At 47.5% G+C, this 26,481-nt stretch overlaps 4 protein-coding genes across 4 annotated transcripts; 1 reads left to right on the top strand and 3 right to left on the bottom strand.

Moving 5' to 3' along the window:
- Positions 1-341: 341 nt before the first annotated feature.
- rnf25 (ring finger protein 25) lies at positions 342-4,159 on the bottom strand. Its single transcript, XM_051073793.1, is given in 12 exon segments — positions 342-919; positions 970-1,076; positions 1,078-1,269; positions 1,886-2,023; positions 2,097-2,186; positions 2,265-2,411; positions 2,732-2,803; positions 2,927-2,996; positions 3,078-3,145; positions 3,240-3,336; positions 3,594-3,665; positions 3,917-4,159. Coding segments are annotated over 12 exon segments (1,407 nt in total). The 5' UTR covers positions 3,934-4,159; the 3' UTR covers positions 342-582.
- Positions 4,160-5,189: 1,030 nt separating this feature from the next.
- anapc2 (anaphase promoting complex subunit 2) lies at positions 5,190-9,795 on the top strand. The gene is given in 15 exon segments (XM_018668660.2): positions 5,190-5,560; positions 5,980-6,229; positions 6,310-6,631; positions 6,733-6,865; positions 6,954-7,152; positions 7,372-7,491; positions 7,572-7,689; positions 7,848-8,026; positions 8,102-8,243; positions 8,341-8,416; positions 8,494-8,697; positions 8,776-8,908; positions 8,986-9,227; positions 9,348-9,464; positions 9,466-9,795. Coding segments are annotated over 15 exon segments (2,427 nt in total). The 5' UTR covers positions 5,190-5,461; the 3' UTR covers positions 9,559-9,795.
- Positions 9,796-10,374: 579 nt separating this feature from the next.
- On the bottom strand, positions 10,375-16,935 carry si:dkey-16l2.16 (ras-related protein Rab-35). Its single transcript, XM_018668698.2, has 7 exons — positions 16,767-16,935; positions 14,286-15,205; positions 12,856-12,906; positions 12,164-12,287; positions 11,949-12,073; positions 11,545-11,669; positions 10,375-11,460 (listed from the first exon to the last, which is right to left on the bottom strand). Exons 2-7 carry the CDS (start codon positions 14,338-14,340, stop codon positions 11,311-11,313), a joined length of 630 nt encoding a protein of 209 aa, XP_018524214.1. The 5' UTR covers positions 14,341-15,205; positions 16,767-16,935; the 3' UTR covers positions 10,375-11,310.
- An 821-nt stretch (positions 16,936-17,756) lies between these two features.
- On the bottom strand, positions 17,757-26,305 carry srrm2 (serine/arginine repetitive matrix 2). The gene is made up of 15 exons (XM_018668092.2): positions 26,086-26,305; positions 24,858-25,109; positions 24,592-24,687; positions 24,244-24,429; positions 23,481-23,564; positions 23,338-23,403; positions 23,219-23,251; positions 22,921-23,037; positions 22,585-22,723; positions 21,132-22,481; positions 20,447-21,072; positions 19,636-20,316; positions 19,468-19,542; positions 19,037-19,141; positions 17,757-18,282 (listed from the first exon to the last, which is right to left on the bottom strand). Exons 2-15 carry the CDS (start codon positions 25,103-25,105, stop codon positions 18,228-18,230), a joined length of 3,861 nt encoding a protein of 1,286 aa, XP_018523608.1. The 5' UTR covers positions 25,106-25,109; positions 26,086-26,305; the 3' UTR covers positions 17,757-18,227.
- Positions 26,306-26,481: the final 176 nt, after the last annotated feature.

Genomic DNA, 26,481 nt, shown 5'->3' with positions numbered 1-26,481 from the left:
AGTTTGTGGGTATTTGACTGAAAAAAATGATTTAAACCTATATTTTAACTCATCATCCTTCTCCAAGATGATAATTACCAGTAGCAAAAACACACTGTAGAATATTCCCCTCTATAAATAAATGTTCTGTATGTAAAAATGTATTCAATGCTGTAAACATTATCAGCAAATCTTAACATTAATATTAATATTAGGCCCACCTTGCATGTTCTCTATTGAAGATCTCTGTTGATGTAGTGAAGTAAACTGGACTTAAATACATTTCAAAGTGTGATATATTGAGGGTGAAACAGTGTCAGCGGCTGCAGCTGAAGTGAACCTTACATTAAAGACAGACACACTGACATCCAGAGAAAATTTAATTTGTGGTTCTCTCAAGTCAAATTGCATCACAACAAAAAACAACAACCACTGGCGTCTGATATTAGTGTGCATGAGAGGGCGTATCAGAGCCCAGGGGAGGGGCGGACAGGAGGATAGGATACTGCAGTGCATGTCGTTTCTGCTGCAGAGCTTTAATCTATGCAAACTGATAATGGAGGCACACATACATTTGTTCATTGGCCCTCCTGTTGCCCTTTGTCATAGCACCTCCTCCCTCTCCCTCTCTGTCTCCACCACCTTCTGTTGGAAGCCCCTGCCGTGACCCCGGTGGGGCCCTCCTCCTCTGCCGTACAGGTTATTGGCCCCTCCCCTGCTTCTCGAAGCTCGGCCGTCCCAGTGGTACCGTCCAGGACCAGGACCCCCGCTGTGAGGGACAGACCGGTGAGGGCCCCTTCTCCTTCCACGGTGACCACGTCCTCCTGCAGACTCTGCAGCGTCTCTTAGGGATTCAGGATCCAAAGCGGACTTGTACGCAGGTGGACCTGTCTGGAGAAACCTGCGTCTCCCGTTGCTCTGTGCAGACCTCCCTGCTCGTCTTCGGCTGACATGACTCAGCGTTTACTCGCCCCTGATGGCTGCGGTTACCCTGAGCCGGGGCTCTGATCGGTCCTTCGGCTGCAGTCCGAGGACAGAGCCAGTTTGTCCAGCTGCTCTGTGACGGGGGCAGCTCTCCCGTGCTGAGGTCTGGACCGGACCTCCTCTCCTCGGCTCCCTCACCTGGTTCTGACGCCTCTGGCCCTGACCCCCTCTGCAGTGGGACAGTCCAGGTCTGAACTGATCCGCTCTGACACCAGGTCCATCAGAGGGGACGTTAGAGGCAGAGGGCAGCGGAGGGCCGGGGGAGAGATCTGCATCCAGATTTCCATTTTCAGCAACAGATGGAGCCTGTGGGAGTTGGCATCACTGTCAATGTTTTACACAACATCAGGTGTTAATAAAGCAGCTTCAGGGTCGAGTACAGGTTTGTCTTTTCAGCCTCTGATGGAGCTAAACGAGCAGTTTACACCTGCGTTTTAATGCTAAGCTAACAAATATCTCCCAGTCCTTTCTCTGTGCTTCCAGTGTTTCCCACACAGTTGATATGTTTAAATTTCAGTATCACTTCTTAGATGTAACATCTTGACCACACTGATTTGGTATAAACCTGAGGCCTAACTGAGCTGCTGATTCAGCTCTTTACTGGGTGAGAAAGAAAACCAGTCCTGAAGGATCTTAATCCGATAATCAAAGACACGGACTCTGCTCCAGTTTCTTGGAACATTAAAGCAGTTTTTCTGCCTCAGAGTCAGTAAGAGGTGATATGATGTATAACTGAAATAAAAAGAGTTTTTTGCTCTGATTTTGCAGCTTCACTAATATATAACAACAAACTGACAATGAGTGGTTATGAAGTTAGTGTCATGGTTGGATGTGGCCTCAGCTCCAGTCATGCAGACCTGAATCTGATCTGAGTGTGTCAGAGGAGGAGGCCTGTGTTACAGCCTCTGTAAATCTGCTTCACCTCGTTGATGTGGATGAGGAAACGATTTGATTCCACCTCCGGGTCGATGATCCCTCCTTTAGACCTCTGTCTGTCCAGAAGCTTCTGCAGTTTGCACCATTTCTGCTGGAAATCGGAGCCAATGGCTGCTTCATCCAGCTGAGAGACAAACAGAGAGTCAGTGAAGCTGTGGTGAGGTTGGTTAGTGAAGAGCAGGAGGAGTTTGTTTTACCTCAGGCAGCTGAGGAGCAGGAGACGACAGAAGCTGATGGACGTCGTACTGCAGAGGCTCTCTACACACCGGACACACCACAGTCAGCTCCTGTTGAACCACTCACAGTCAGTCATCAGGACTTGATGATCACATGATTCACTGTCAGTGCAGCTGCTGATACTGGACCTGATAGTCTGCTCTCTCTCTGGTCTTGTCCTCCTCTAACTCCTTCTCCCTCTGGCGGAGCTCCCTCTCAGAGTGGCTGACGTAGCGGCCGAGGCAGTGGGAGTGGAAATAGTGGTAGCAGCTGGTCTTAGTGAACGTCTCTCCCTCCTGAAGACACAGCAACACGACTGGGTTTATTCACAGTTTGAACAGAGGCTGATGAGGAACATTTCTGGAAATAACTGCTGACGGTTTGAAGCAACTATTAACCTCTAAACCACAGTGAAATGTGCTGAACAAATAAAGCTTTTTTAAAGCTTTTAAATAACTTTACAACCAAACAAAAACAAAGCTGAACTATTGAATTATTAGAAAGAAAATACACTGAAGCTTTGAGAGCTTCTGGGGGACAGACAGTGAGAGGAGAAAAAATAAATCTCCATCATGAGACAGAAAACACTGAAAACACTGAGACGCCGCCGACGCACCTTAAATCCATAGAGGCAAATGACACAGTTTCCATGAGGAATATTACTCTCAGTCAAGATTTCTTTTGCTTTCTGAGGAAGAAAAAAGACGGAGGACAGTTAAAATAAAACAGATCGTCAGGAGAGTTAAATAACAAGACGACTGATAATCAGCTTCTCCAAAATAACCAGAAAAAACACTGGATACATAACAACCTCAATGAGCTGATAGAGGACTGGTGAACCCAGACAGGACTGAGCCTCCAACTGAAGACACTTCTGGACACTAAGAGAAAGACGTTACACATGAGGAGTCAGAAATATTGATGAATCAGAGTCTGATCGGTCGACAGCTTCAGTTCATCACCTGCTCAGCTTGTCATCAGACAGACCCCGAGGGTTGTGAATGGAGATGGCTGGAGAGGACGAGGGATACTGCAGAAACAAAGAGGAGAGAGACGCCGACTCAGACACGTGGGCTTCACCTCAGCCTGCACAGGTGCAGTGAACGATGACATAACAGAGCTACCTGCTGATCGAGGGTCAAAGTCAGGGTGAGTCGGACAAACTGGGACACTGAGTCCTCGGCTGTGGACGGGTACAGGACCAGGCTCACCTCCCAGCACCTGCAGGACAGAAAACACAGAGCACTTCAACAGCAGTCCTCACAAACAGAGACAACACTGGAGCAGACATCATCATCTAACATCTGGATATTATAAGCTCACACTTTGTGCTCAGCAGCTCTCACAGTGTGAGAGTCTGTCTTAACATCCTGAGGTACAGTGTGATGATGTGTCCTGCGCCGTCACCACTGAATAATGTGAACTCTGAGCCAAAGCTAACAGAGCAACATGCTGAGGTGACAGCTAGCTGTTCTCACCCGTCCTCTCTCCTGTTCACCTGCAGGTCATCCAGGTAGATCGACTGCAGCACCTCGATCTCAGACAGCACGCTGCGGAGGACAAGACTCAGCTGTTAAACTGATCTCTGAGCTGTTTTTAACTGTTTAAACACAAACACAGGCTGAGCTAACGTTAGCATGTTAGCTCACACACTGTGCTGCTGGTTAGCTCCAGCAGACCTTTACCCAGAACACACACACCGACGCTTTTAACCGACTGAACTGGAGATAAAATACACAAGTGTCATGAGATGTCTGAAGGTGTGAGGGGGAGAATTCAGACATGTTGTCAGCAAACTCACTCGCACTCCGCTGCCATGATGATGTTACTGTGAGAGCCGCTGCTGGAGCTGTGGGGTCCCGGCTGGAAGTGACGTTAACCCGAGTTAACGCGTTAAAAAAAAGAGAAAAAACTCATATAACCACACCACACAGTGAGTCCCGTTACCTCCTCTGTCAGCGTTACATTCCTATTCCTGTAGTCAGGGCGTGTATTTACACCTACGCCCACTTTGACTGTTTTATTTGTGAGTAACTTAACCGGAAGTGTCACTATGCCGTTTTATCTACCTTGACAGTGTTTACTGCCCTCCAGTGGCCGCGGCGTGAAACTGCACCGACGTCTTGAAATAACTGTACATTTGATAACAATTATTAAGAGGAATTAATTAAAATATTGTCCATTTAAATGAAAAAACGTGAAAAATGTTAGATGTAAGATAGTAACCTGCGATCCTTTTTCATAGCTTATCATCTGTGTCAGCGGTAATTCTTGGCTAATTAACGGTTTTCCTCCCCGCTTCATTTCTACTGTCAAGATAACGAGACACTGAACTCGTTTTCAGTTGTCATTAATTTATTTATTTTCTCAAAGCAGAAAATATCACAACAACCTTCAGAAATTCCTGAAACTGAACTAACCGAACACTTTAAAGGCTGATTAACTGAAAAACTCACTACAGACAGACTTGAAAACACTCGTTAGCCTAGCAACAACTACAAGACTATAAACAACCCATAATACAACAATCTGTACTTACATGTTTACTCGCTCTGTTACAATTACAATAGAAATATAAAAAAATATCCACTTTAATGACAAAAAGCGTAACACAAGCCGTATTCTAAAAAACTTTCAGGGGGCGGGATTCTTATCTTACGGCTGATATACATTGCTGGTGGTCACAACGAGTAACTACAGCTAATATAAAACTTTTATTTTGGAATACTTAAACCGGAAATGATACTACACTTAATATAGCTAACTTTGCACTGAACAGTAAAGTTGTAATTACTCACTGCTGCCACCAGAGGGCAGAAATATTCATCATTACAAATATACACGTATTATTTTAATATCTACAAACAGAAAACTGTTAATACAGACAAAAACTTCATTTGATTGTGTTGACTGAAAGATTCAAAACCTTTACTCGTCTTTCTCTCCTTCTTCTTCTATGTTTCGGGCAAAGTGTAGCTCAGCTCTCACAGGAAGTCGCAGCATGAACACTTCCTGTGAACTTTCAAAATAAAACTGAACACCAGAGCTGACTGAGGAGGGAGCGTCTGAGCTACACTTGCCGAACTCATTAGTAGAAGAAGAAGACGACGAAGAAGAAGAAGAAGACGACGAAGAAGAAGTAAACCCGCGACTCGCAAACGTTATTTCAAATTCATAACAGAGGGGTGATATGAGAAATATTTTTAGACATTAATAAAACAAATCGCAGATATAATGTGTATTTGTACGCGGACGTGTGCGACGTTATAACGCGACAGAACGATCTGAAGCTTAAATGTTGTACTTACGTTAGCTAGTTCGTTGTTTCTGAAGAGAGAGTGAGAAAATGGAGGAAACTGTGATGGAATCGGACTCAGTAGATATTTCTGGATCCGGATCTGGACCCGGGGTCGCTGAGGCTTGGGAAACTGTCACTGCAGCTTTGGTGAGTGGGGTTTATCACCGGTCTCGTGGAGCCAAATGACCCACGAGCCAACATGGGAGTGAACGGAGGCAGCCAGACTCCATTCAAATATCTCGTGATATAATGTTTTTTTGCTCGTGGCAGCGGTTTATCTCCAGTTAGATATGATTTAGTGTCATTTATTCATTAATAGGGTTGTTCGGATAAATTCGGCATTGGAATCGTTCGCTTATTTGCCTGCTACTATCTCTACTGACTGTTTACTTGTGTCTTAACGTTGTTAACTGTCATAATTAATAATAAAATAATTTGACAAAGGAAGGGTTTTAACAATAAGCTGCTCTGGTGAAACCTTTGCCCGAGACCAAGAGACTGAGTCCATGTTTAGACAGGGTGTGCAGTAACAGAACAGATCTTTAATCTGTCTCGGTTGATTCCAGGTGTCCCCCGGCTGCCCGGTGACGGAGCAGGGCCTCTCGGACTCCCTGGCCCTGCTGTGTGATCAGGGTCTGGGCCGGCTGCTGGGCAGCTGGCTGCTGGAGACTCTGCAGATGCGTCTGTCCTCCTCTGTGGTTCCCGAGTTCTGGTCTGGACTCAAGCAGCCAGAGAACGAGCTGGAGGAGAGAGACCGGGCCTGGATTCTCCTCACCGCCTTTCGGACGCTGCTGGACCGTCTGGAACCTTTCCTCTGTGGGTGGAGAAAATAGGCTGACAGGATGAGGTCAGAGCAGATCTCTGGTTTTAACCCTAACCCCTATTCCTCCTCGCAGGTGGTCTGGAGCGGTTGGGGACGTGGCAGGACGAGGGCCGAGGCGGTCTCTGCGGCCCGGGGCCCAGGGGCCTCCAGGAGCGGGCCTTCACCATCATCAGGGCCCTCCTCCTCTTCTCCCCCTCCCCTGTTCTCCAGGAGCGGGTGCTGGAGTTTTACAGCAGGACTTTCTCCGTCTACATGAACCAGGAGGGGGAGGCCGAGGACGGGGCCGAGGCCCCTGAGGGTCCGGAGGGAGCGGTCTGTCCGGGCTGCGGGGTCCTGACCCAGCAGTGCTGGTGCCAGGAGGCGCTGGAGCAGCTACAGGAGCTCAGCCACATCCTGTGAGTGTGAGGGGCAGGAAGGAGAATTCAGTTTCAACTCTTAGCTTCTGTCAGAACTCAAATAAAGACGAAAGGTTGATTGATTTTTGATGTGGTTGTAGTTCCAAATTGCAGCTGCTGGAGTGGGTCAGCTCCGAGGCCGTCACCTCCATCCTCCACAAGCTCATCGAACAGCGAATGGAGCAGCACTGCAGGGGCGAGTACGAATGCTCCTTCCTGCTCGAGTTCCAGGAGGTAAGACCTCATCATCAGTGGAGATTTAACATGAACTTCATGAGCTGCTGCTTATTTTCCATGTGTGTGTGTGTGTGTGTGTGAGCAGTGGCTGGAGCTGGTGCTGGGCTGGCTCAGCAAAGTGTTTGCGAGCGAGGCGGACTCAGGCGGTCCGGTTCCTGCTCCCGGGGCTCCCGGCGTCCAGGCCGGCAGCTCGGTCCTGAAGCAGTGGAGGTGTCACATGCACCAGTTCTTCTGCAGGATCTACGTCAACATGAGGATCGAAGAGCTGTTCAGCATCATCAGAGGTCAGACTTTACTCCTCTGTTTGTTTCTCCTGATCACAGATGAAGACACAACTGCTTTTTAATGCAGCAGTTCCCACCTACTTCAAGTCTCTGTGCTAAGCTAGGCTAAAGGAGGAGATGAAACTGTCAAAGGCTGATCTGAGATCAGTAAACTGTAGTTTGTAGAAATGGTTTTTCACTTCTATTATTCTAAATTTGAGTTTATTTCCTGTCTCTCAGATTTCCCAGAATCCAAAGCTGCCATTGAGGACCTGAAGTTTTGTCTGGAGCGAACCAACCAGAGACAGCAGCTCCTCACCTCGTTAAAATCTGCCTTTGAGAGTCGCCTCCTGCACCCGGGTTCGTTACTGTTTGAACTGATCGCCAGGTGAATCCGACGGTTCCTGCAGCTGAGGTTAATGTTTCCTCTGTGTCCTCAGGCGTTCACACATCAGACATCCTCACCGTTTACATCTCGGCCATCAAAGCCCTCAGAGAGCTCGACCCATCCATGGTCATCCTGCAGGTGGCCTGCCAACCAATCCGCAAATACCTCAGGTGAGTCAGGAAGTATTATTTCAACACAAGAAGAAATGGTTTGGTTTCATATGAAGAGTTGTTGTCAGCTGGTGACAAACTGTATTAACACAAAGAGCAGAGATATAAAAAAAAGCTAAACTCAAACATGTGATTTTTGTTTGTGTGGTGCGTTTAAGGACCCGGGAGGACACGGTGAGGCAGATCGTAGCCGGTCTAACCGGAGACGCAGAGGGCTGCACTGACTTGGCCTCGGAGCTGTCCAGAGGAGACCCCGTCACTCTGGAGATGCAGGACAGCGACGAAGAAGGCAACGACCCCGAGGACTGGACTCCGGACCCCACCGACGCCGTGCCAGGTCAGTGAACGCATCACGTGTCGGTGGCGTTAAACCCAGCTGAGTCTTAACGTGTCTCTTCTTGTCGTCTGTCAGATAAAATGGGCTCAAAGCGCCGCTCGTCAGACATCATCAGCCTCCTGGTCAGCATCTACGGCAGCAAGGACATCTTCATAGACGAGTACAGAGCCGTGCTGGCCGACAGGCTGCTGCACCAGCTCAACTACAACACGGCCAGGTACAGCTGCCGTCTCCACTGCGAGCTGCGACTCAGACCATGACGTGGACGATGTTTCCCAGTCTGAAACTTACATATGATGCTTTGTGTGCTTCAGGGAGATTCGTAACGTGGAGCTGCTGAAGCTCAGGTTCGGGGAGTCTCACATGCATTACTGTGAGGTCATGCTGAAGGTGAGTACACAGAGGACAGACGTCTGGCTCGTCCCTCCTCGTCTCTCTCACCTCCCTCTCTCCCGTCTCGTGTCCAGGACATGGCCGACTCTCGCAGGATCAACAGCAACATCCGCGAGGAGGAGTCGAGGCTGAGCGAGGAGGAGCAGCCGCCGCTGTCCCTGTCCGCCATCATCCTGTCCTCCGAGTTCTGGCCCCCGCTGAAGGAGGAGAAGCTGGAGCTGCCTCCGCTCATCTGTCAGGCGATGGAGGCGTACACACATCGCTACGAGAAACTCAAGGTGACGTACGGCGCTCAGCAGCGTGGAGCTCAGCCCAGGATCTCAGCTCTGTAACATCAGTGTGCTGGTTTGTTTCAGGCCATGAGGACGCTGAGCTGGAAGCCTCACCTGGGCTCCGTCACTCTGGACGTGGAGCTGGAGGATCGCACCCTCACCAACCTCACCGTGACTCCCATCCACGCCGCCATCATCCTGCACTTCCAGGAGAAAAGTACGGTCAGAGCGAGCGCTGTTCTCCTGAACCTCAGGACAGAGGGAGTTAACGTGCAGCTGTTTGTCCTCCGTCAGGTTCCTGGACGCTGGACGAGCTGAGCGTGAAGCTCGGCGCCCCGAAGGAGCTGGTGCACAGGAAGCTGGCTCTGTGGCAGCAGCACGGCGTGCTGAGGGAGGAGGCGGGGGGGCGCTACTACGTGGTGGAGACGGGTTCGTCCAAAGAGAAGATGGAGAGAGGCGTGATGCTGATCGACAGCGACGAGGAGAGAGACTCCAACACCACCACCCAGTCTGAGCAGAGGGAGGAGAAGCTGCAGGTGCTCACACACACACACACACACACACACACACACACACACACACACACACACACACACACACATACACATACAGATGAAAAATGACGACACATTAACACTCGGTCTGTGTGTGTGCAGCTGTTCTGGGCCTACATCCAGGCCATGCTGACCAACCTGGACAGCATGACTCTGGACCGGATCCACTCCATGCTCCGGATGTTCGTCGCCACGGGACCCGTCGTCACGGAGATGGACTGTCAACGAGCTGGAGGCCTTCCTGCAGAGGAAGGTCAGGGAGCATCAGCTGATGGTCTCAGCAGGCGTCTACAGACTCCCCAAATCCAACTGATGGAGCAGGAGGAGGAGGAGGAGGAGGAGGAGGAGGAGGCGGCTGAGTGTGTGCGACGCTGCGTTCATGTGCTGTGGGGAACATCAGCGTCTGGAGCTGCCTTCATCATCACCGAGTTACAGATGAAGTCAGAAGAACCTCCTCCGACCTGTCGACCTGGACTTTACTTTGATACGAGTACATCACTTTAATGAAGGCTGTTTGTTTTTCAAAATAAAAGCACTTCCACCCTCTGCAGCTTCAGTCCAGACAGGAAGTGACTGCAGGTTATTGGTGTTGAATGATAAAAGCTCTTTAATGTCTCGTGTGTGTGAGTTTAGGTGTAACACACTGATCCTCGTCTCCTTCCTGCTCTTTTCAGATTAAGAGTCATTATTAAAACACTGGCACTTTGAAGTTACATCAGCAGAACTTTGAGCTGTAATCGAGTATTTCTACTCTGAGTATTCTACTCGATACTGCTTTTACTGACAGAAAGAATCGGTGTGTTTTATTTCTCTGAGGCTCGACTCAAGGTTTTAAAACATCTGGAGGAAAAAAAACAGCTGGAACTTCACCAGTTTGTTTCTGTGAATTCATCTGTTAAACTGTGTGTCAGTTAAAACAGGCTGTAACTGTGAGGAGATGATTTTCAGTGTTAAACACTCGGAGCTTCAGCAGTGACGGAGGCTTAATCTCACTCATCATGACTCTTCAGAGTGTGGAATCAGAGACTTCAGCTGCTGGGTTTTAGGAACAGGTTGATCATCTTGGTCACAAACTTTAATTATCTGCAGCGCTGAGCTGTGTGAGGAAATGTTTTTCGATTCAGTCAAATTCAGGATTTATTGCTTTATTTGATTTGGACACGTTCGCTAGGCAACAGAGATTTACATTAAAAAAAACAAGATACTGACTCGAACATTTTGGGCTCGTCTTTGTGGAGGTTACACAGACTGTAGTCGGAGGTTACTGACCTCAGCTGGATGAAGTAAAGCAAACAGACTGCACTCGTCACACCTGTTAGTGTGTCACGGTTACGGTTTAGTAACAAACTATAACCAGTTCCCTTTCAGTGGTAAAATACTTGTTCTGTATTAAGACAAAAAGACACAGGCACAAACCAGTGGGTCACCAGAGCACAGTCAAAGGACCAGACCAATGTTTCTCCACCTGTTAGCTAGTTACCACAGTTACAGTGAACGCCTCACATCACGTCTCGAAGCAGACTGTGGTGTTTCTGATCAGTCAGTGAACCAACCTGTTTCACTGCAGGATGAAAATCAGTCAGCTCATCAGCTCTGACTTTTCACCTGATGCTCTGTGATGAGTTCAGGTGTCGTGTGTCGTTTTAGAACTGAAGCTTCTGATTAGTGAAGATTTGTCTTTTCTTAAATTGGAAATGTCAAACAAAACAAGTGATCAGCAGTCAGCAGACTAACGGAGCGTTAAATCATCCGGTGCAGAGGATGGATAAACCCACTCTAAACACCAACACTACAGCCTGCTTTTATATTTGACACAAAAACCCCTGAAAGCATCAGACTGGTCCTTTAACTGCGGCGTCCTCCAGGCTGCTACATGAAGTCAGTGCAGACAGACTGAATCCCTCAGTTACTCTAACACCCTGCAGTACAGCCTGCAGTCTGCTGTGTTGTAACTTGGCATAGTAAAGAGTGAACCGCACGTTCAGTTTGAAACACACACTTATCTCCTAAGGCACAGTTTTCCCAATCTTTGTCCAGTGAAGCGATGAGCGGCGGCGTCTGTGTCTCAGCAGCATTTCTTCCCTCTCTTCCTGCGGTCTCGGTCTCTCTGGGCGTTGATGTTGACCGTGTCCTTCTCCCGCTCTCGCTCCCTCTCCGCTCGGTTCTGGCTCTGCTTCTTGGCCCGGAGCACCATGTGGGTGAAGGCCATGAACATCTGAACACAACAGAGACAGGAACTTTAGAACGTCTACGCATCGAAGAGGCAAATCACTTCATACGCTGTTACATGAACAGTTACCTCCTCTACGTTGATGTTCTCTTTGGCACTCGTCTCAAAGACTCGAACACCCACCGACTCCCCAAAACGCACTGCATCCTGGGTATCCACCTGTTTCCTGGCGGGGTCGTCGTTCTTGTTTCCCACTGAGGAAAGAAGCAGGAGCTTTATCTGCACGTCAACGACGACAAAGGCTGATTCCAGTTTATTATTTTCATCAAACTCAAACTCCTCCCCTTCAAAGTGTTACAGCTCATTAAGAGTGGTACTTTTTGACATATTAATAAACTTTGAACTTCCTGAGGAAGCAGGAACTTCTCCAGGAGCGTTTTCACTCAAACTTTATTTTTACCTCAGCTAGTGAAAGTTTGATTTAGTTTTGGTTCCTGGGTCATAAAGAAGTTGGAGCAGAGCAGCGGACTCACCCAGGATCTTGCAGACGTTGTCACAGTTCTGGGAGATTTCATTTAACCACCTCTTAACATTCACAAATGACTCTGGATTTGTCACGTCGTAAACAATAATGACCCCGTGGGTGTTCCTGTAGTACCTGGAGAGAGAGGGAGGACACAGAGAGTCAGGTGACACAGGTGAGGCAGACTCCTGAACATGAGATCTGTTCGAGTGTGGAGATGCTCACGTTGACGTGATGGTCCTGAATCTCTCCTGACCCGCCGTGTCCCAGATCTGCAGCTTCACCCGCTCTCCGTCGATGTCGACCGTTCGGATCTTAAAGTCCACGCCGATGGTGGTGATGTAGCTGCCTGCAGGAGACGGAGGAGCCGTCAGACAACAGCAGCACAGATTCTGAGGATCACTTCTTCACTTCCTGAAACAGACTCGCTTCCTTTCTATCTGTGAATATAATGTGCTGCTTTGTGCCTGTGACGACCTGACTGGTTGGAAAGTGAATATTAACGTGCTTTTACTTCTGTTTAATCCAACATCTGCTGAAGGAGCATCAGGAAACCACAGTGATGATTCCACCTTCAGCTGAAGCAGAGGTTTAATAATCAAAGATCACGTGTCAATAATCAATATTTCTGAGGAGGGTTGTTGTGATTCTGAATGAAAAGTTCCAGATTTGACTCCATGTTTTCACCCTTCCCCCAAAACGCCTGTGTGTTGTGTTAAAGGCTGCGGAGCTGGCAGGTCAGGACAGCTCCGATAAACCCTGCAGATAAGATGACTCGTCTCCATAAAATGCTTTACCTGAACACAGAGCCTGATCTCTGCCAGTCTGAGCTTTCTGTCCAGACTCAAGTGATTTCCTGACCTGAGGAGGTTTATTAAATACGAGCTGCAGTTTGACTTTCAGTTGTGAAAACTCACCAGAGAAGGAATTGTCTGCGAAGCGGAGGAGAAGGCTGCTTTTCCCCACATCTGAGAGAGAGAGTGAGATCACAGGGACAAGATTAGCACCTAGCTCGCTCTGAGGAAACGAATGGGACCAATCAGGAACAGACAAACCGGTTCTGTGTGAGGTTTACTCTCAGAGCGCTGAGACCATCCCATCCTGCCCACAGCCTGCTTCCAGTAAAGGCAGAAAATAAATATGACGGCCTGACAAAAGTGAAACTATGCAAGAAAGAAGAGCAGGCTGAGCTCAGAAAAAATGAAACTAATCAGCTGTGAAACGCCCAGAGAAGCAGAGTGAAGCAGCAGAGTTACTCTCCTTCTACAATAAGAAAACATTAAGAAAAGGCTGAATGTCTGCAGGCACAGAGGAAAACATCGTCATTTATCACAGTATTGATTGCATGATACAGAGTCCCAGAGGCGACAAACAGGCCTGACATTTCTGAACACATCGATAAATAATCATTCAAATGGTTCGTTAAAACACGACTAAACAAACCCAGATCACAGACCGGATCAACGCTGCCTGAGACCGTCTCCACTGAACTGTATCTGGGCCTCACAGCAGTGATACAATGAAATCTAATCGCTGTTCCTGCAGGGAGGAAGGTAATCTACAATGACTCAGCATTTCCTGCAAAACGTTCCCAACCTTAAGCATGCACAGCACCTCCAAGAGAAAACAGCAGAGTACGTCTGACAGCTCGGAAACCTGCAGCAGTTTACAGCTTCGTTTCATCAGACGCTTTTATCCAAGATGATAAAAACTAAGTAATAAACCTGTTCAATAAAACAAAGTCCAGGGAGGTGAATTTAGGCAGTGAAGAGTCAGCTCAGGTGTGGGTTAGGGTTAGAGGTTCAGTCTAATGCTCCTGAGCTTCAGTAATAAACCAACATCTGATCACTGACGCAGCTGTTTCCTCTCAGACAGTCACATGAACAAAACTCAAATAAAGACGTTAACCTGTGACAGAGAACAAACACCTGACCACATTTAAACAGTGACGTGCTTCTTCTGAGCTCAGTGTTGTTCAGCCTCAGATCTTTGCAGAGGTCAGTTCTGACGATCAGAGAGCTTCACCATCAACATCACAACACGTGTCCTCTCCTGCAGTCCGCTCCCTGAACGCCTCACCTCACACAACCTCAGTCATCTCAACAAAAAACACCACTCTGAGATATCTAGCTCATTAGTCTGTGACTGAAACCAGAGCTTTCTGAACTGATCATATAATCAGTCTATTTTCACTGCAGGTTGTGAGCGTGACTGAAACGTTTCATTTGTAATCGAGCAGCTAAAGAGGAACATGATTTAAAGCATCGTGCACAGCCTATTAATGTGATTTGTCTCCTCTGGGACTCCGTAGACAACAGGCTTTGTGAATAACTATAAAAGCACTAACTGGAGTCTCCAATGATGAGCAGTTTAAAGAGATGATTGTAGTCTTTCCCCGCCATCTGGATGGCCTCTGACTGAATTTCCAAGTAAAATCAGTTTCATAGGAGGAGGTGATGTTCCTGCTCCTGTTCCTGTCGTTTGTTTGTTCCACCTCCCGATGCTACGAGCTCAGAGCAGCGCAGGAGTTTGTCCAGAAATCCCAGGCGTTCCCGTTCCAACGAGAGAACATTTCCAGTTGATTCTCTGCACGGTTTAGTTTGAGTTTCAGTTCAGATGTTCACATCAGTCTCTTTGGTTTCAAAGTGAAACCACAGCAGCCGGCAGAACATGGAACATTTCTTCAGAGCGCTGCAGTTATGATTCATGCTTGACGGCTACGACCGGCCGCGTGGTTCCACCTTAGTTCCAGTTCCACCCAATGAAACTCCTTCAGGGGATTTCCAACTTGTGACGACTCATCAATTTTGACATCCACAGTGTGTCAGTGCAGCGTGGACACTCCCTCCTTCGTCCCTTGGATGCACTCCCACACTGAGCGTCACGTCTTCACTGAGCTCTACGCATCTAAACACTGACACTCACTCATCTAAGGCTCCATGATGGAGGGATCAGACGTTTGGTGGTTGTTGCTCTGTCAGCCAAATGAGTGGGTGACGTGATAAGTGATTGTAAATCCAGTTATTGCCCTGAACTCCTCCTCTGCTCCCTCATTAACTCCATCCCTTTTTTAAAAGAAGTGAGAAACAGAGATGTTCCTCTTTTCGAGGCGGTGCAGTAGTGGTTACATCTGCTGAGGTTCCTTTGAGTTGATCCCTTAATGTCACTTCAGTTCCTCTGGTGGTTGGGTAAAAAGTTGACCATTCCCTGTTTCATTACACAGAGAGGGTCTCACTTCTCTCCTCTTTAGTCCAGGTTTAAAAGGTGCTAAACAGAGAAAGGGGAGAGTAAATGAGGTTAGATCAAATCACACCGATGAATGCAGCTCAGTTCATTTTTGATAGCTGTGTCCCTCCTTACCTCCCTCCCTGTTCTTCAAACAACAGCTGAGTCACTAAATATAACTTCCTCACCCTGCCCTATCCACCCCCCATCCTATAACTTAGCTGGGTTAGCTAGGAAACAACAATAAGAGTCTAAAGCTAAGCTACATTAGGGAAGGAGAGCTAAGCTAGCTAACGCTGGGACAATTTTCCATGAAAACAGGAAAGGCTGCCTTTCAAAGTAAATAATGGGACCTTCCTAATATGAGTGAATCTAGCCCCAGTAAGCGACCCTTGGCCTCCAGAGGCGACTGCGAATCGCCGCTTAAAAACTTTTCAATAATGATTTTTTGTATATCAGCGAAGGTAAACACCTGATCCAATAAAATTACAGCTCTTATTGAGTCTTTCACTCGTCACCCATCAATTCGGCTTATATGAATTCCCCCAAACTGCATTTGTTTTATTAAAAATATGTCATTTGAGTATTAGTTTTTTCCGCTTGGTCCGGAGCTCGGCGGCGTTAAACCAGAGACGCTGCAGAGGGACTTTGGTTTAACTGAAGGACAGATGTGTGACATACAGCAAAAAAAAAAAAAACCACTGAAGTTAATGCACCATTGTACATCTATACACGACGAATTGAAGTATGATACCCACTGTTTGAGAAAAAGTATTCAGTCGTTTAATATGAGGTACGAGCACTTGCCAAGCTAATTTTTGCTAAGATTTTGAACGCAGTTTGGCGTAAAATTCCCCCGAACGCGTCAATCAGTGCAGGTCAACTGAGAGACATCTACAGCACTACTGGTTCAACGGAAGACTAACGTTAAACCTTTATATAAATCTTGTAAAGAAACAGCTGCAAAGAGACTATATTTTATTCATATGGTTGTAGTCGAGCCGTTGGAGCACGAGGGTTTGTGTGTGACCATCAACTCACCTTGTCCTAGAACGTCAAGCCAAATTCCCCTTGAAAATCTCTTACTTTACGGAAATTCAAATTAATGCTGCTACAGCTCAGCCTTCTTTACTCGTGAGGACAGGTGAGTAGCGTATTAAAACACGCTCTTCAATTCGGCGCACATTAAATAACATCATACTCACTTGTCTGAACGTTAAACGACAGTTTATTCCAACGGTCGTTTAAGTTTTCAACTGCCAAAACATTTTCCGTAGGTGGTGATCCATGAGCGGTATGAAACAGCAAATTAAACAAAAATGTCTTCACGTTAAGCGCTGACTACTTCAACCGAAATGACAAAGAAGTCATAACAACACATAAAATGTCTTTTTGTGTGTTTTACGGTGTGTACCGCTGCCTACAACCAAGAAAACGTTACAACTTCCAGGTTTTTCTGATCCAGTCTGGAGTGACGGTCTCCGGGCCTGACCCCGGCCTGCCTGCCTGCCTGCCTGCCACCGACTTGCTCTCAACACCCAAGACGTCAGAAAACTTCACTCCCCCGGAGAAACTTTGAGCGAGCCCGTTTAGAAACACTTACCGCGGTCGTCTCGTGTACTCGGTGCCCGTCCGGTGGGTCATGTTGACGGATCCGCGGTAGACGGTGTCTCTGTCCCGGTGAAGTCCCGCTGGATCACCGCTCTGGTCGGAATGTCTCTCCGCCGACCACACCTGACTGTCTGCAGCTGATGACCCACTCTCATCATCTGATGCTGCGTTCACGTCATGTGGGAAAAACCTACAGTCTGTGCCACCGCTGTGTCATAACCCAGGGTGAATTATTTTATTGAATAGACTGAATCTAACTCATATGAGGTTATAAAAAAAAAAGAAACAACAAAAGAGGAGACAGCTAATAATAAAAAAGGTTAATCATGGAATAGTCATGTCCACAATTTTGATGCTTTTTTCGTCCCTGTAGTTCTTTAAAATTAGATTTGATCTCATTCATGAACCACTAATGTCAGCATCTCTACAGGAAAAGTCATAAAGGGCTGATTAAGCCTGTGCCATTTTAAACAAAGACAAAAACATCAACTCTGACAAATTAGTTTACAAGATCCAAACCATGTCTAACTCAGCCTTGTTTATTTCCACTAAAGTTAAAACATCTTACTTACACCTGCTTGTGTTTGACGTTTGCACAGTGAGTTTATATCAATAACTCTGGAGTTTTAACCAAAGCTGCTAAAACACAGTGTTCAAAAACTGACTAATGTGAGAGGATCCTGCTGGTAAAGACACGCCACACACCGATGTCGCCATCCCAGTTTCAGTGTTGCAACAGCAGCTGAATCCAGTGTCCGGTCACAGTTAACGTTGGGTAATTCTTCCGTCCACAGCTCGGAGGTTTGAGCAAACACTGCCCATATTAGTTTGTAATACTCTGAGTTTCTGAGGCTCAGAGGATTAAGATCTGTCAGGCTTTGGATGCAAACAGGAAACACTCCCTGGGATTTGTTGACAATAAGAAAACTGTAAATATCAGACTTTAGGTTGGATGGATCACACCAACTGAATTTCACACAAATAAAATGTACAATTGCCTTTTATTATCATTAACCATTTTTAACAAAGAAATTAACCACGTTTCAGTTTCTGCTCACATTAAATGGAGGTCGCGCATCTGTTACATGATAATAACCAAAATACAGACAGCTCATATCTACAGGTCGAACGCAATCAACGGTACAAGTACAGAGAACATTGTTAGAGTTGAATTTTACGTAGCTGTGTTCATGTGAGTGAATGTGTACGATTCTTATTCAGCTCATAAAAATAAATGTACAAGCCAGCCTCGGTCGTCCCTGCTTAAAAAAAACAAACACATTGGTGATTACTGTGCGGCGGCTCAGAAACAAAATGAGTCCCCTGACATTCACAGATGTGTATCTACTGACCGCTGGCTGTGAAGTTCATGTTGTAGCCCGGTTCAAACCAGCCCAGAGGTGAACGGAGGAACAAACGAGAGGAAGTAAGGAGGCGTCTCTGAGCCGTCAGCTCATTTCCTTCGTCTGCTGGTCGACGAGCGGCTCGGTGACTGCCTGCTGCCGCTCCTACCAGGACAGGGGAAAAGACTAATCAGCACTTCTACTGAACATTTCCACAAACACTGCAGGTTCTGTGCAGAACAGGCACAGAGGTACATGAGAATTAAGGCATCCCACAGCTGGAGAGAGCTGCAGCACTGATCCTGAAACCATGGAGGTCAGCTAGCATGTTAGCATGTTAGCTCTTCCTGTTGTCAGTGTGTTTCTGGTTAAATGTCTGAAATAAGGTCTGTGGTTTTAACACAAGCTCAAGACATTTTCAGGTTTGATTCTCCGACATAAAATGGGTCAGTAAATCCCCCACTCCTGATGTTTGAAGCTTTTACGTGTCTTAAAAAAGGCGGTTGCTAACGAGTGTCTAAATGAGACTACAGAGGTTGTCGGGGACGTTAACATGAAAACCCATCTACTCACCAGTCCACCTTTACAGCCTCGTTGTGTTTCTACTCACGCTCTTTCAAACTCTCACTAACTTTCTAAGAAGAAAGGCTTTTGGAGAAGAGCTCAGAGCTAAATGAAATGACCAGTTGGAAGCTTAGTGGTGGAGACGTTGACGTCATGTGACCGTGGTGTAGTTGGTTTATAGCCTAACATTAGCTTCTTACTTCAAACATCAGAACAGTGGTGTTCATCTGTGAAGATGATCTGATCAACTAAACCTGAAGGATCAGAAACTTTAGCTGCTCACTGTTTATTTTCTGGAATAATCAGAGTCAGGACTGTGTCTCAGGGTTAGGGTTAGGTCTCTGAGGGTACAGACCTGCGGCTGGGTGAGGACGGTGCTCTCATGTATCTTGGAGGAGAATAACTGAGTGAGCGAGAATCTCTCAGTGAATCAGCCGGCACCCTCTGAGGCCTGACAGGGCTGAGAGCAGAACACAAGTGTCAGAGTTTAAAAAGAAAATGATGATGATGTATCTTCTATCATTAGGTTCTTTCTTCTGCTTTTTTTCTTTTCATTATCAAATCACTCTCCACAAACCACCAGAAAACAATGTCATTGTTGTGGTTACATGTGGGACAGATTCACTTTGAATCACGTGTTCATTAAGTGAAGTCATCTTCCTTCCTCAGACTAGAGCAGCCATTTTTACCCTTTACATAACAACGTCATCAGTATGACTTTATCTGTGTTTGAGACCCAAACAAAAGCTTCAGGAGAAAAGGGAGTGTTTTTTCTCCTCCTCTCACCTCTTGTTCTTTGTTTCCTTTTCATTGTCAGAGGAGGAGGATGATGAAGGAGAACTTTGAGCTTTGGTTGTTTTACTGTTAAAAACAAAAAGGTAAATGTTACCAAGCAGTGTGTAAATGTTTAATCTGTTTTATTATAATCTGATCATGAAAACATTTCCTGCTTACCTCTTTCCCTGCTCCACCTCAGAGTCAGAACTGTCTGAGGAGGAGGACGAAGACGAGGAAGAGGAGGAGGATGAAGAGGAGGAGGAGGAGGAGGAGCTGCTGCTCCTGCTGCTCTTCTTGTTTGCTTCCTTGCCGTTGACAGCGCTCTCACTCCTCGCCGTCTGCTGTGGCGGCTGAGGGGCCGGCGGCGACTGCTTCCTGCTTGGACCACGTGACGACTGTTTGGCGTCTGATTGGCTGCCAGTCGGAGACCTCCTGGAGGTCACGTCGGAGCGCCTGGAGTCTGACTGGGAGCCTCTCCTACCTGAGGGTGGAGCGTGGGAGGAGGAGTCTTTGGAGGGGCCCTGTGAGGAAGAAGAACGACTTTTCTGCTCTCTGTCCTCCTTCCTCTCGTCCTCTCTGTCTCTTCTCCCGTCTTTCTCTGCTGAGGTTTTTGTCTCTTTCCTTTCTGGAGGCGGTGAGGGGGAGGAGGAGGAGGACGAGGAGGAGCTGGAGGAGGACGAGGAGGAGGAGGACCTGCCGGGTTGACGAACATCTTTTGGGGGCAGTTGCTCCTTTTCTCTCCCTCTCTCCTGTTCTACCTCCCTCCTGGTCCTCTCCTGTTCCCTCTCTCTCCCTCGCTCTCGGGAGAGGGAGCGACTGCTCCTCCTTCGCCGCTGAGGGGAGGGAGAGCGACGAGACCTGGAGGGTCAAAGTATTAGAGACAGATGATTTTCAGCTCCTCAACATAAAGAGAGATGCTGCTGTGACCACGCTCATTATCAAACTTCAGTTACTCAAACACGGCAGTTGCGAGGCGTTCTGGTCTTACCTGCTGGGGGGGCTTCTCCTCCTCGGGCTTCTAGACCTGGACCGGCTGCGCCTCCTTGGACTTCTGGATCTGGATCTGCTCCTTCTGGCCACCCGCTCACGTTCTCTGTCCCTCTCTCGTTCTCTGTCCCTCTCTCTGTCTCTGTCCCTCTGCCTGTCTCTCTCCCGGTCTGACCAGGTCGGAGGAGGAGGAGGAGACGCTCTCCTGGATCTGGACGGGGGTTCCTGATACTGCCTTGGTGGAGTGCGACGGGCCGGGGAGGCGGCGGCGGTGGTTTTCTGGGGCGGAGAGCGTGACCTCCTGGCTGGAGGGCTGGATCTTGGAGGCCTCCTGTCCCTCCCTCTCTCCCTGTCCTTCACCTCCACCCTTGTTTTCTCTGCCTCGCCCTCTGATGGTGGGTGCCTGCTGCTGCCTCTGTTGGGTGGGGAGGGAGGAGGACTGGGGCTCTCCGTCTGTGTGGGGCTGTATCGCTCCTGGCCTTTTGTTCGTGGAGGGTAGCTCTCAGCGGCAGCTCTGTGAGGAGGTCTCTCCCTCTCTCGTTTATCTTTCCCATCTTCTCTGTCCTTCTGCTGACCGTCTGGGTCCGTCGCCCTCGGACACGGAGGCCGAGCCCTCCTGTCGTCCGTTGGTTATATACCTCTGAACTGCAGCCCCGATGGAAGCTGGAGCGTTTTTTGCAGGGCTAGCTTTCTCCCTCCCTGCTGACCCAGCCTTCTTTGCCTTTGGTCTCATCTTCAGAGGATGAGGATGAGGAGGAAGAGGAGGATGAAGATGAGGATGAGGAGCTGTCGCTGTCACTATCGCTGCTGCTACTGCTGCTGCTGCTGCTGCTGCTGCTACTGCTGCTGCTGCTCTCCTTTCTTTTCTCCGCCTGTTTCGCCTTCTCGTCGCGTTTCTCCTTTCTTGGAGGGCTTCTCGTCTTCTCCTGTCTGTCGTTCACGTCTGGTCTTTCGCTCGTGCTTTTCTCTGCGGGTCTTGATCCATCTCTCCTCGTCTCTGCAGACGATCGGACAGCCTCGCCTCTCTTCCTGCCGCTGTCCTGACCTCGCTCTCGGTCTTGTTCCTCCTGTTTGTTCAGATGCCTGTCCCTCTCCTTGGTGCTCTCCCGCTCTTTTTCTCTTCTCCTCTCGTTCTCTCTTTCTCTTTGACGCCCGTTGGTGACGGGTGAACGAGAGGAGGGTGACAGTGAATCGTGAGATGGTTCTCTGTCCCTTCTCCTCTCATTTTTCTGTTGACGAGGAGACACCTCCCTCTCCTGTCTCTTCCCAGCATCTTTCCTGTTCTCCCTTTCATTGGGCGCCCTGGGTGGTGGATCTCTCTCAGTCCTGCGCTCCCTCTCTCCACTCCTCTCCCTCCTTGCTCTGTCCTTTTCAGGAGGAGGAGGAGAGGGGGACGAGGAGTCATGCCTTGTCTTTTTGTCCTGTTTATTCCTGTCTTTTTCCCGCTCAGCGTCTCTGCTCCTTTCGCTCCTCGTCTCCTGTCTAGGTGGACGAGGAGGAGGTGAGGGGGATGAGGAAGAGTCATGTCTGGTCCTCTGAGGAGCGCTCTCCTTTCCTTTGTCCCTCTTTTCTCTGCTCTTTGAGCGCCTTCCTCTCTCCACATCTCTGCTCCTCGAACGCCTCGCTTTCTCCACCTCTCTGCTCCTCGAACGCCTCGCTTTCTCCACCTCTCTGCTCCTCGAACGCCTCCTTTTCTCCACCTCTCTACTTCTGGAGCGCTTCCCTCTCTCCCTCTCATTTTCTCTGCTCCTTGATCGCCTTCCTTTGTCCATCTCTCTGCTCCTCGAGCGCCTTCCTCTCTCCCGCTCCTTGTCTTTGCTTCTTGAACGCCTCCCTTTCGGCATCTCTCTGCTTCTGGAGCGCCTCCCTCTCTCACTCTCCCTCTGTTTGCTCCTGGATCTCCTTCCTTTCTCTCTGTCCCAGCTTTTTTCTGTCTGCGGTGGTGGAGAAGGGGATGAGGAGTCGTGTCTCCTCCTGGCAGAAGTCTTCTCCGTCTCGACTGGTCGCTCTTTCTCTCTCTCGAGATTGGACCTTTTCTAGATGGCGGGAAAGATTTATTGGTGTTATTTTGTACTCGCTCTTCACAACAGAGTAAAAAACAGATCAGTTCACAGTTAGTCTGGGATATTCCAGCCTTACCATCTCTCCTCCCTGACGATGTGGGCTGGGCTCCTCGTAGCCCCGTCTTCTTCTGTCCGGCGATCTCTCCCGTCTTCCATCATCAGCTTTTCTTGCAGTTTGGTCCTGGTGACGTGACCTCACTGGAGCTGGAGACGGGCTGTTAATGTCACAGAGGGGAAAAGACACAGATACTGAGATCTCCCTGTGCCTCGGGCTTGGCTCAGTATAATCCTACAGAAGGTTCAGTGTGATTCAAACTGACAGGTTAATACAAAGTTTATTCATTCAGAAAACATTTTTGAGATTGCCTCTACGTTAGTACTTAGTTCTGGGACTTCTGTTTTCACCTCGTACCTGTGAGCGGAGCTGGAGGAGACACTCCTGCGTCGCGCTGCCTTTCCTTTTGGAGGACTCAAACTTTCACTCTTTTTTCTTTTTTTCTTCGACACCTTCTGTTTCTCATCGGAGGAGCTGTGGGAACAGATCCACACATAAACCCATGCTTTCAGTCATGACACATAATGTATGCATTTGTTAGAAACAAAAATTAAACTTGTTGAGCTACAGTCGTCGATAATACAAACAGACCTCTACAGTATGATCCTACATGGATTTCTTATGAGACAAAAGACGATGATTTAAATACACCTACCTCTCTTCTTCTTCAGACTCTTCTGACGCCTCACTGAAAGAGAAGTTTTCCAGTTAACAATCACTGTAAATGTGAAATCACTCGGTGAAACATTAAAACTAAAGAGAGTGGAGGAGTACCGTTTCTTTTTCTTCTTCTTGGATTTCTTCTTCTCTTTGCGAGGAGATGGGGAGCGACTCTCTGAGCTGCTGGGAGAGGAGACAAAGTGTCAGACCCACTCGTCTCAGGTCTGTTTGTGTTCTTATCAAGTTCATTTTCTCACCTGTCTCTGTTCTTGTTTTTCTTCTTCTTCTTCCGACTGCGTTTCTTGGGAGGAGAATCTGAATCATCCGAGTCTTCCACCAACCTGAGAGAGCAACAGACCTTCAGTCAGGGACAGGACTGATGCTGGGTGATGGGTGAGCAGACTAATAAATAAGATCAGCTCTATAGATCAGTTTTATATTAATTTCAGTGTGGACTAAGAATGGATGAGTCTCTCTCTTTAAATACCTGTCTGTTACAGCCCCTGCTCACAACTGCTTTTTCATACAAAACATGTTCAAAATGAAGAGAGGAAACGACACAGGTTTTAAATTTGCTGAAGCTGATTCTCACAGAAAACTGCAGAAACACAAACCAGCTGCTGTCTGGAAGGTAAAACACACAACCTAAAATTCAGTACAAACTAAAATCATACACAACTTGAAGAACCACAGAATGATTCTTCTGTAGATTAAATCAGGAAAAAATAAATCACAACTGCTTGTAGCAGTGACCACACCCTCAATACAACACAAGTAGAACAGCAGCACATTGTGTTTATATTGATTACTATTGACTGTCTAGTGTTGTATTGTCAACATCACTAATTATCACACTAGCTGTTGTGTTTATGTAATCCTTCAACTGACTGTATCTTTTTATCTGTGTTCTCATATATCATATATTTTTATTGGCTGAGATACTAGACTGACATAAAAAACACCAAGTAATCTGATGTGTACGACAGCACTGTAGGTGTGTTTTGTTCTTGTCCTGCTCACGTGTATTTCTGCTGCTGCAGCCTCTCCCTCTCCAGACGTTCCTGTTCTCTCTTCTCCTTCTCTTTCTCCTTGCGGTCGGCGTGGAAGGACGATCCGTCCACGTAGTCGCTGGCGATACCAAACGCAGCACGAAGGCGGTCGTTCTTCTGCTGGTTGGCTGCAGCCAGGGCATGAGTCTCTGTCACCCTGAGAGAAACAAACAAACAGCTTTCTGTTACCAACACTGTGCATTAGAAACCAGTGAGGTGCTCTTAGTATTCACTAAAAAGACTAACAAAGCATTGCAGAGCAGCCACAGTGAACCATTACTGAAGAGAACTTCAGGTTGTTTCCCAGTGTTGTACTTACGTTGGTCTCTCGGTGGTGGCAGGAGCTGGTTCCTGCTTCTCCTGCAGCATCATACGGAAACTGTTCACCTTCTCCTCAATCTCCTCAGCAGAATACCTGACCATCCAAGCAGAGAGCAGGTTTGATCAATGCACACAAGTCAATCTGATCTAGATACTTCTATCTTTGTTTACTAATAAACGTGCGACTGATTAAATAACTCAGCTCAGGTGAGTGAAAACCTGTGTACTACAGAAGCCTGATGGAAACACAGCCTGTTCTTTTACCCTTGCTCCTCCATCATGTCTTGCAGCTCGGCACACTTGACCTCCAGCTGCCTCTTCCGTTGGTGCTCCAGGATGTCAGCATTCGGCTGCCGGTTCAGCTGACTCTCCAGCCTCTCCCGGTCCTTCTCATCCCGCTCGCCGCCGCGCTCGTCCCGCGGCCGTTTGACCCGCAGGCTCGACAGGTTGCGCTGCACATAGCCATTGGTGCCACTGCCCCGCGGAGTCGTCAGGCCAATCCCATTGTACATGGCTCTGCAAAAATAAATCAGGGGTGTGATGAGTGTTTGAACAGACCACAGGATTTAGGCACCACCACCCCTCAGTATTACAAACCAAAAGCAGATATAAAGAGTAAAGACATTTATTAGTGTTTATTAACTAAAACCCCATTTCACCCTGCTATTTTTAGCCTTTGTTTTTTTTCTAGTTGAAGGATGTGAGTCATATTTTACATGAAGCTGAGATAACCACTTCTTTAGGACGGTCCACACTGATTGTCTGTAAGGATACCAGGAAGTGGACAAATCCTTCTACAAACACCTCTCTAAAATACAGAGAGAAACGTGAGTGACGCATTTTAACTAAAACAAGCCTCGGCAGTTTAACACTTTGCCACTTGAAGCACATTAAAACATCGAGGGACTTACTTATCTAAAATGGCTGACATAAATAAAGTAGTGGCGACTCGGGATCACTGCCGTGAAGTCCTACACTACATGAAAATAGTTTAGAAAATGGCAGACACACCTTAAATCCTACTATCACTGAAACATCAACACAGTCGGTTATAATTCAGGCGGCATTTTGTTGTCACAGTTTTGAGTGACCCGAGTTTCTCGCAACGTCTTCCTGTTGCTGAAGGGCTTATGAAAAATGTAATGGATCTCTGTGCCTCTCCTCAGGTCTAAACACACATTCTTACTCAGATCTTGAGAATTTACTCAAGATAGAAGCATTTTGTCGCGCATTAACACGTGCGCCAGAACAGGCCTGTTGCTACGTTTCAATGTTAGATAGCAGATTTATGATGACTAACGCTGAGGCAGAAAACCGGATAAAACATTGGACTCACAAACCACAGCTGACGGACCTAAAGCTATCTGCTCTGGCACTAAGTTTATTCAACACTTTCTGGTTTTGCCGCTTTATGTTCCTAAAGGCCCAGCCACACTTGTGCGTAGCGAACATTTCCCAAGTAAGCTAGCTAGCTAACGTATTTGATACGTACCAGTGTTTTCTCCAGGAGCGGAGAGAAAACGGCGTCGGAAGGAATTTGACGATAAATAATATCCTATAGAATCAGACACCGAAACCGACCTTATAATGACTGCGTCTTCAGAACTTTTAAGAATAAACAAATACAATTAGTTAGCTTTCAGCTAGCTGGTCTGGTCCCCGACCACAGGAGGAACGAGATGAACGCCTGTGACGTCATACGCACGGAACGTACGATTAAAGGGAGATGCGTTCAGGGGAAAACGGTACAAGTAGACCTGTTTGTGTTTAGGGATTCAGTAAAATATAGTAAATGTAAATCACGCACTAGAGGACATCTCAAGATATTTCTAGTGGGGTAGTGTAGCCGTAAACGTGTATTTCAGTAAGCACAAACACCAAAGAATGT

The sequence above is a fragment of the Lates calcarifer genome, linkage group LG11 (assembly GCF_001640805.2).
Source record: "Lates calcarifer isolate ASB-BC8 linkage group LG11, TLL_Latcal_v3, whole genome shotgun sequence".
In the NCBI taxonomy this organism is placed as follows: domain Eukaryota; kingdom Metazoa; phylum Chordata; class Actinopteri; family Centropomidae; genus Lates; species Lates calcarifer.
This window is presented reverse-complemented; position numbering and strand designations above follow the sequence as displayed.

Coding starts and splice junctions, on each gene's coding strand:
- si:dkey-16l2.16 (XM_018668698.2), bottom strand. CDS start 14,340: ATGGCGGGGAAAGACTACAATCATCTCTTTAAACTGCTCATCATTGGA. Junction 12,288..12,855: donor CGCAGACAATTCCTTCTCTG/GTGAGTTTTCAC, acceptor CGTCTCCTGCAG/GCAGCTACATCACCACCATC. Junction 11,670..11,948: donor CAACGTCTGCAAGATCCTGG/GTGAGTCCGCTG, acceptor TTCTTTCCTCAG/TGGGAAACAAGAACGACGAC.
- srrm2 (XM_018668092.2), bottom strand. CDS start 25,105: ATGTACAATGGGATTGGCCTGACGACTCCGCGGGGCAGTGGCACCAAT. Junction 23,038..23,218: donor GAGTCTGAAGAAGAAGAGAG/GTAGGTGTATTT, acceptor CTGTTCCCACAG/CTCCTCCGATGAGAAACAGA. Junction 22,724..22,920: donor TCCTCCAGCTCCGCTCACAG/GTACGAGGTGAA, acceptor TGACATTAACAG/CCCGTCTCCAGCTCCAGTGA.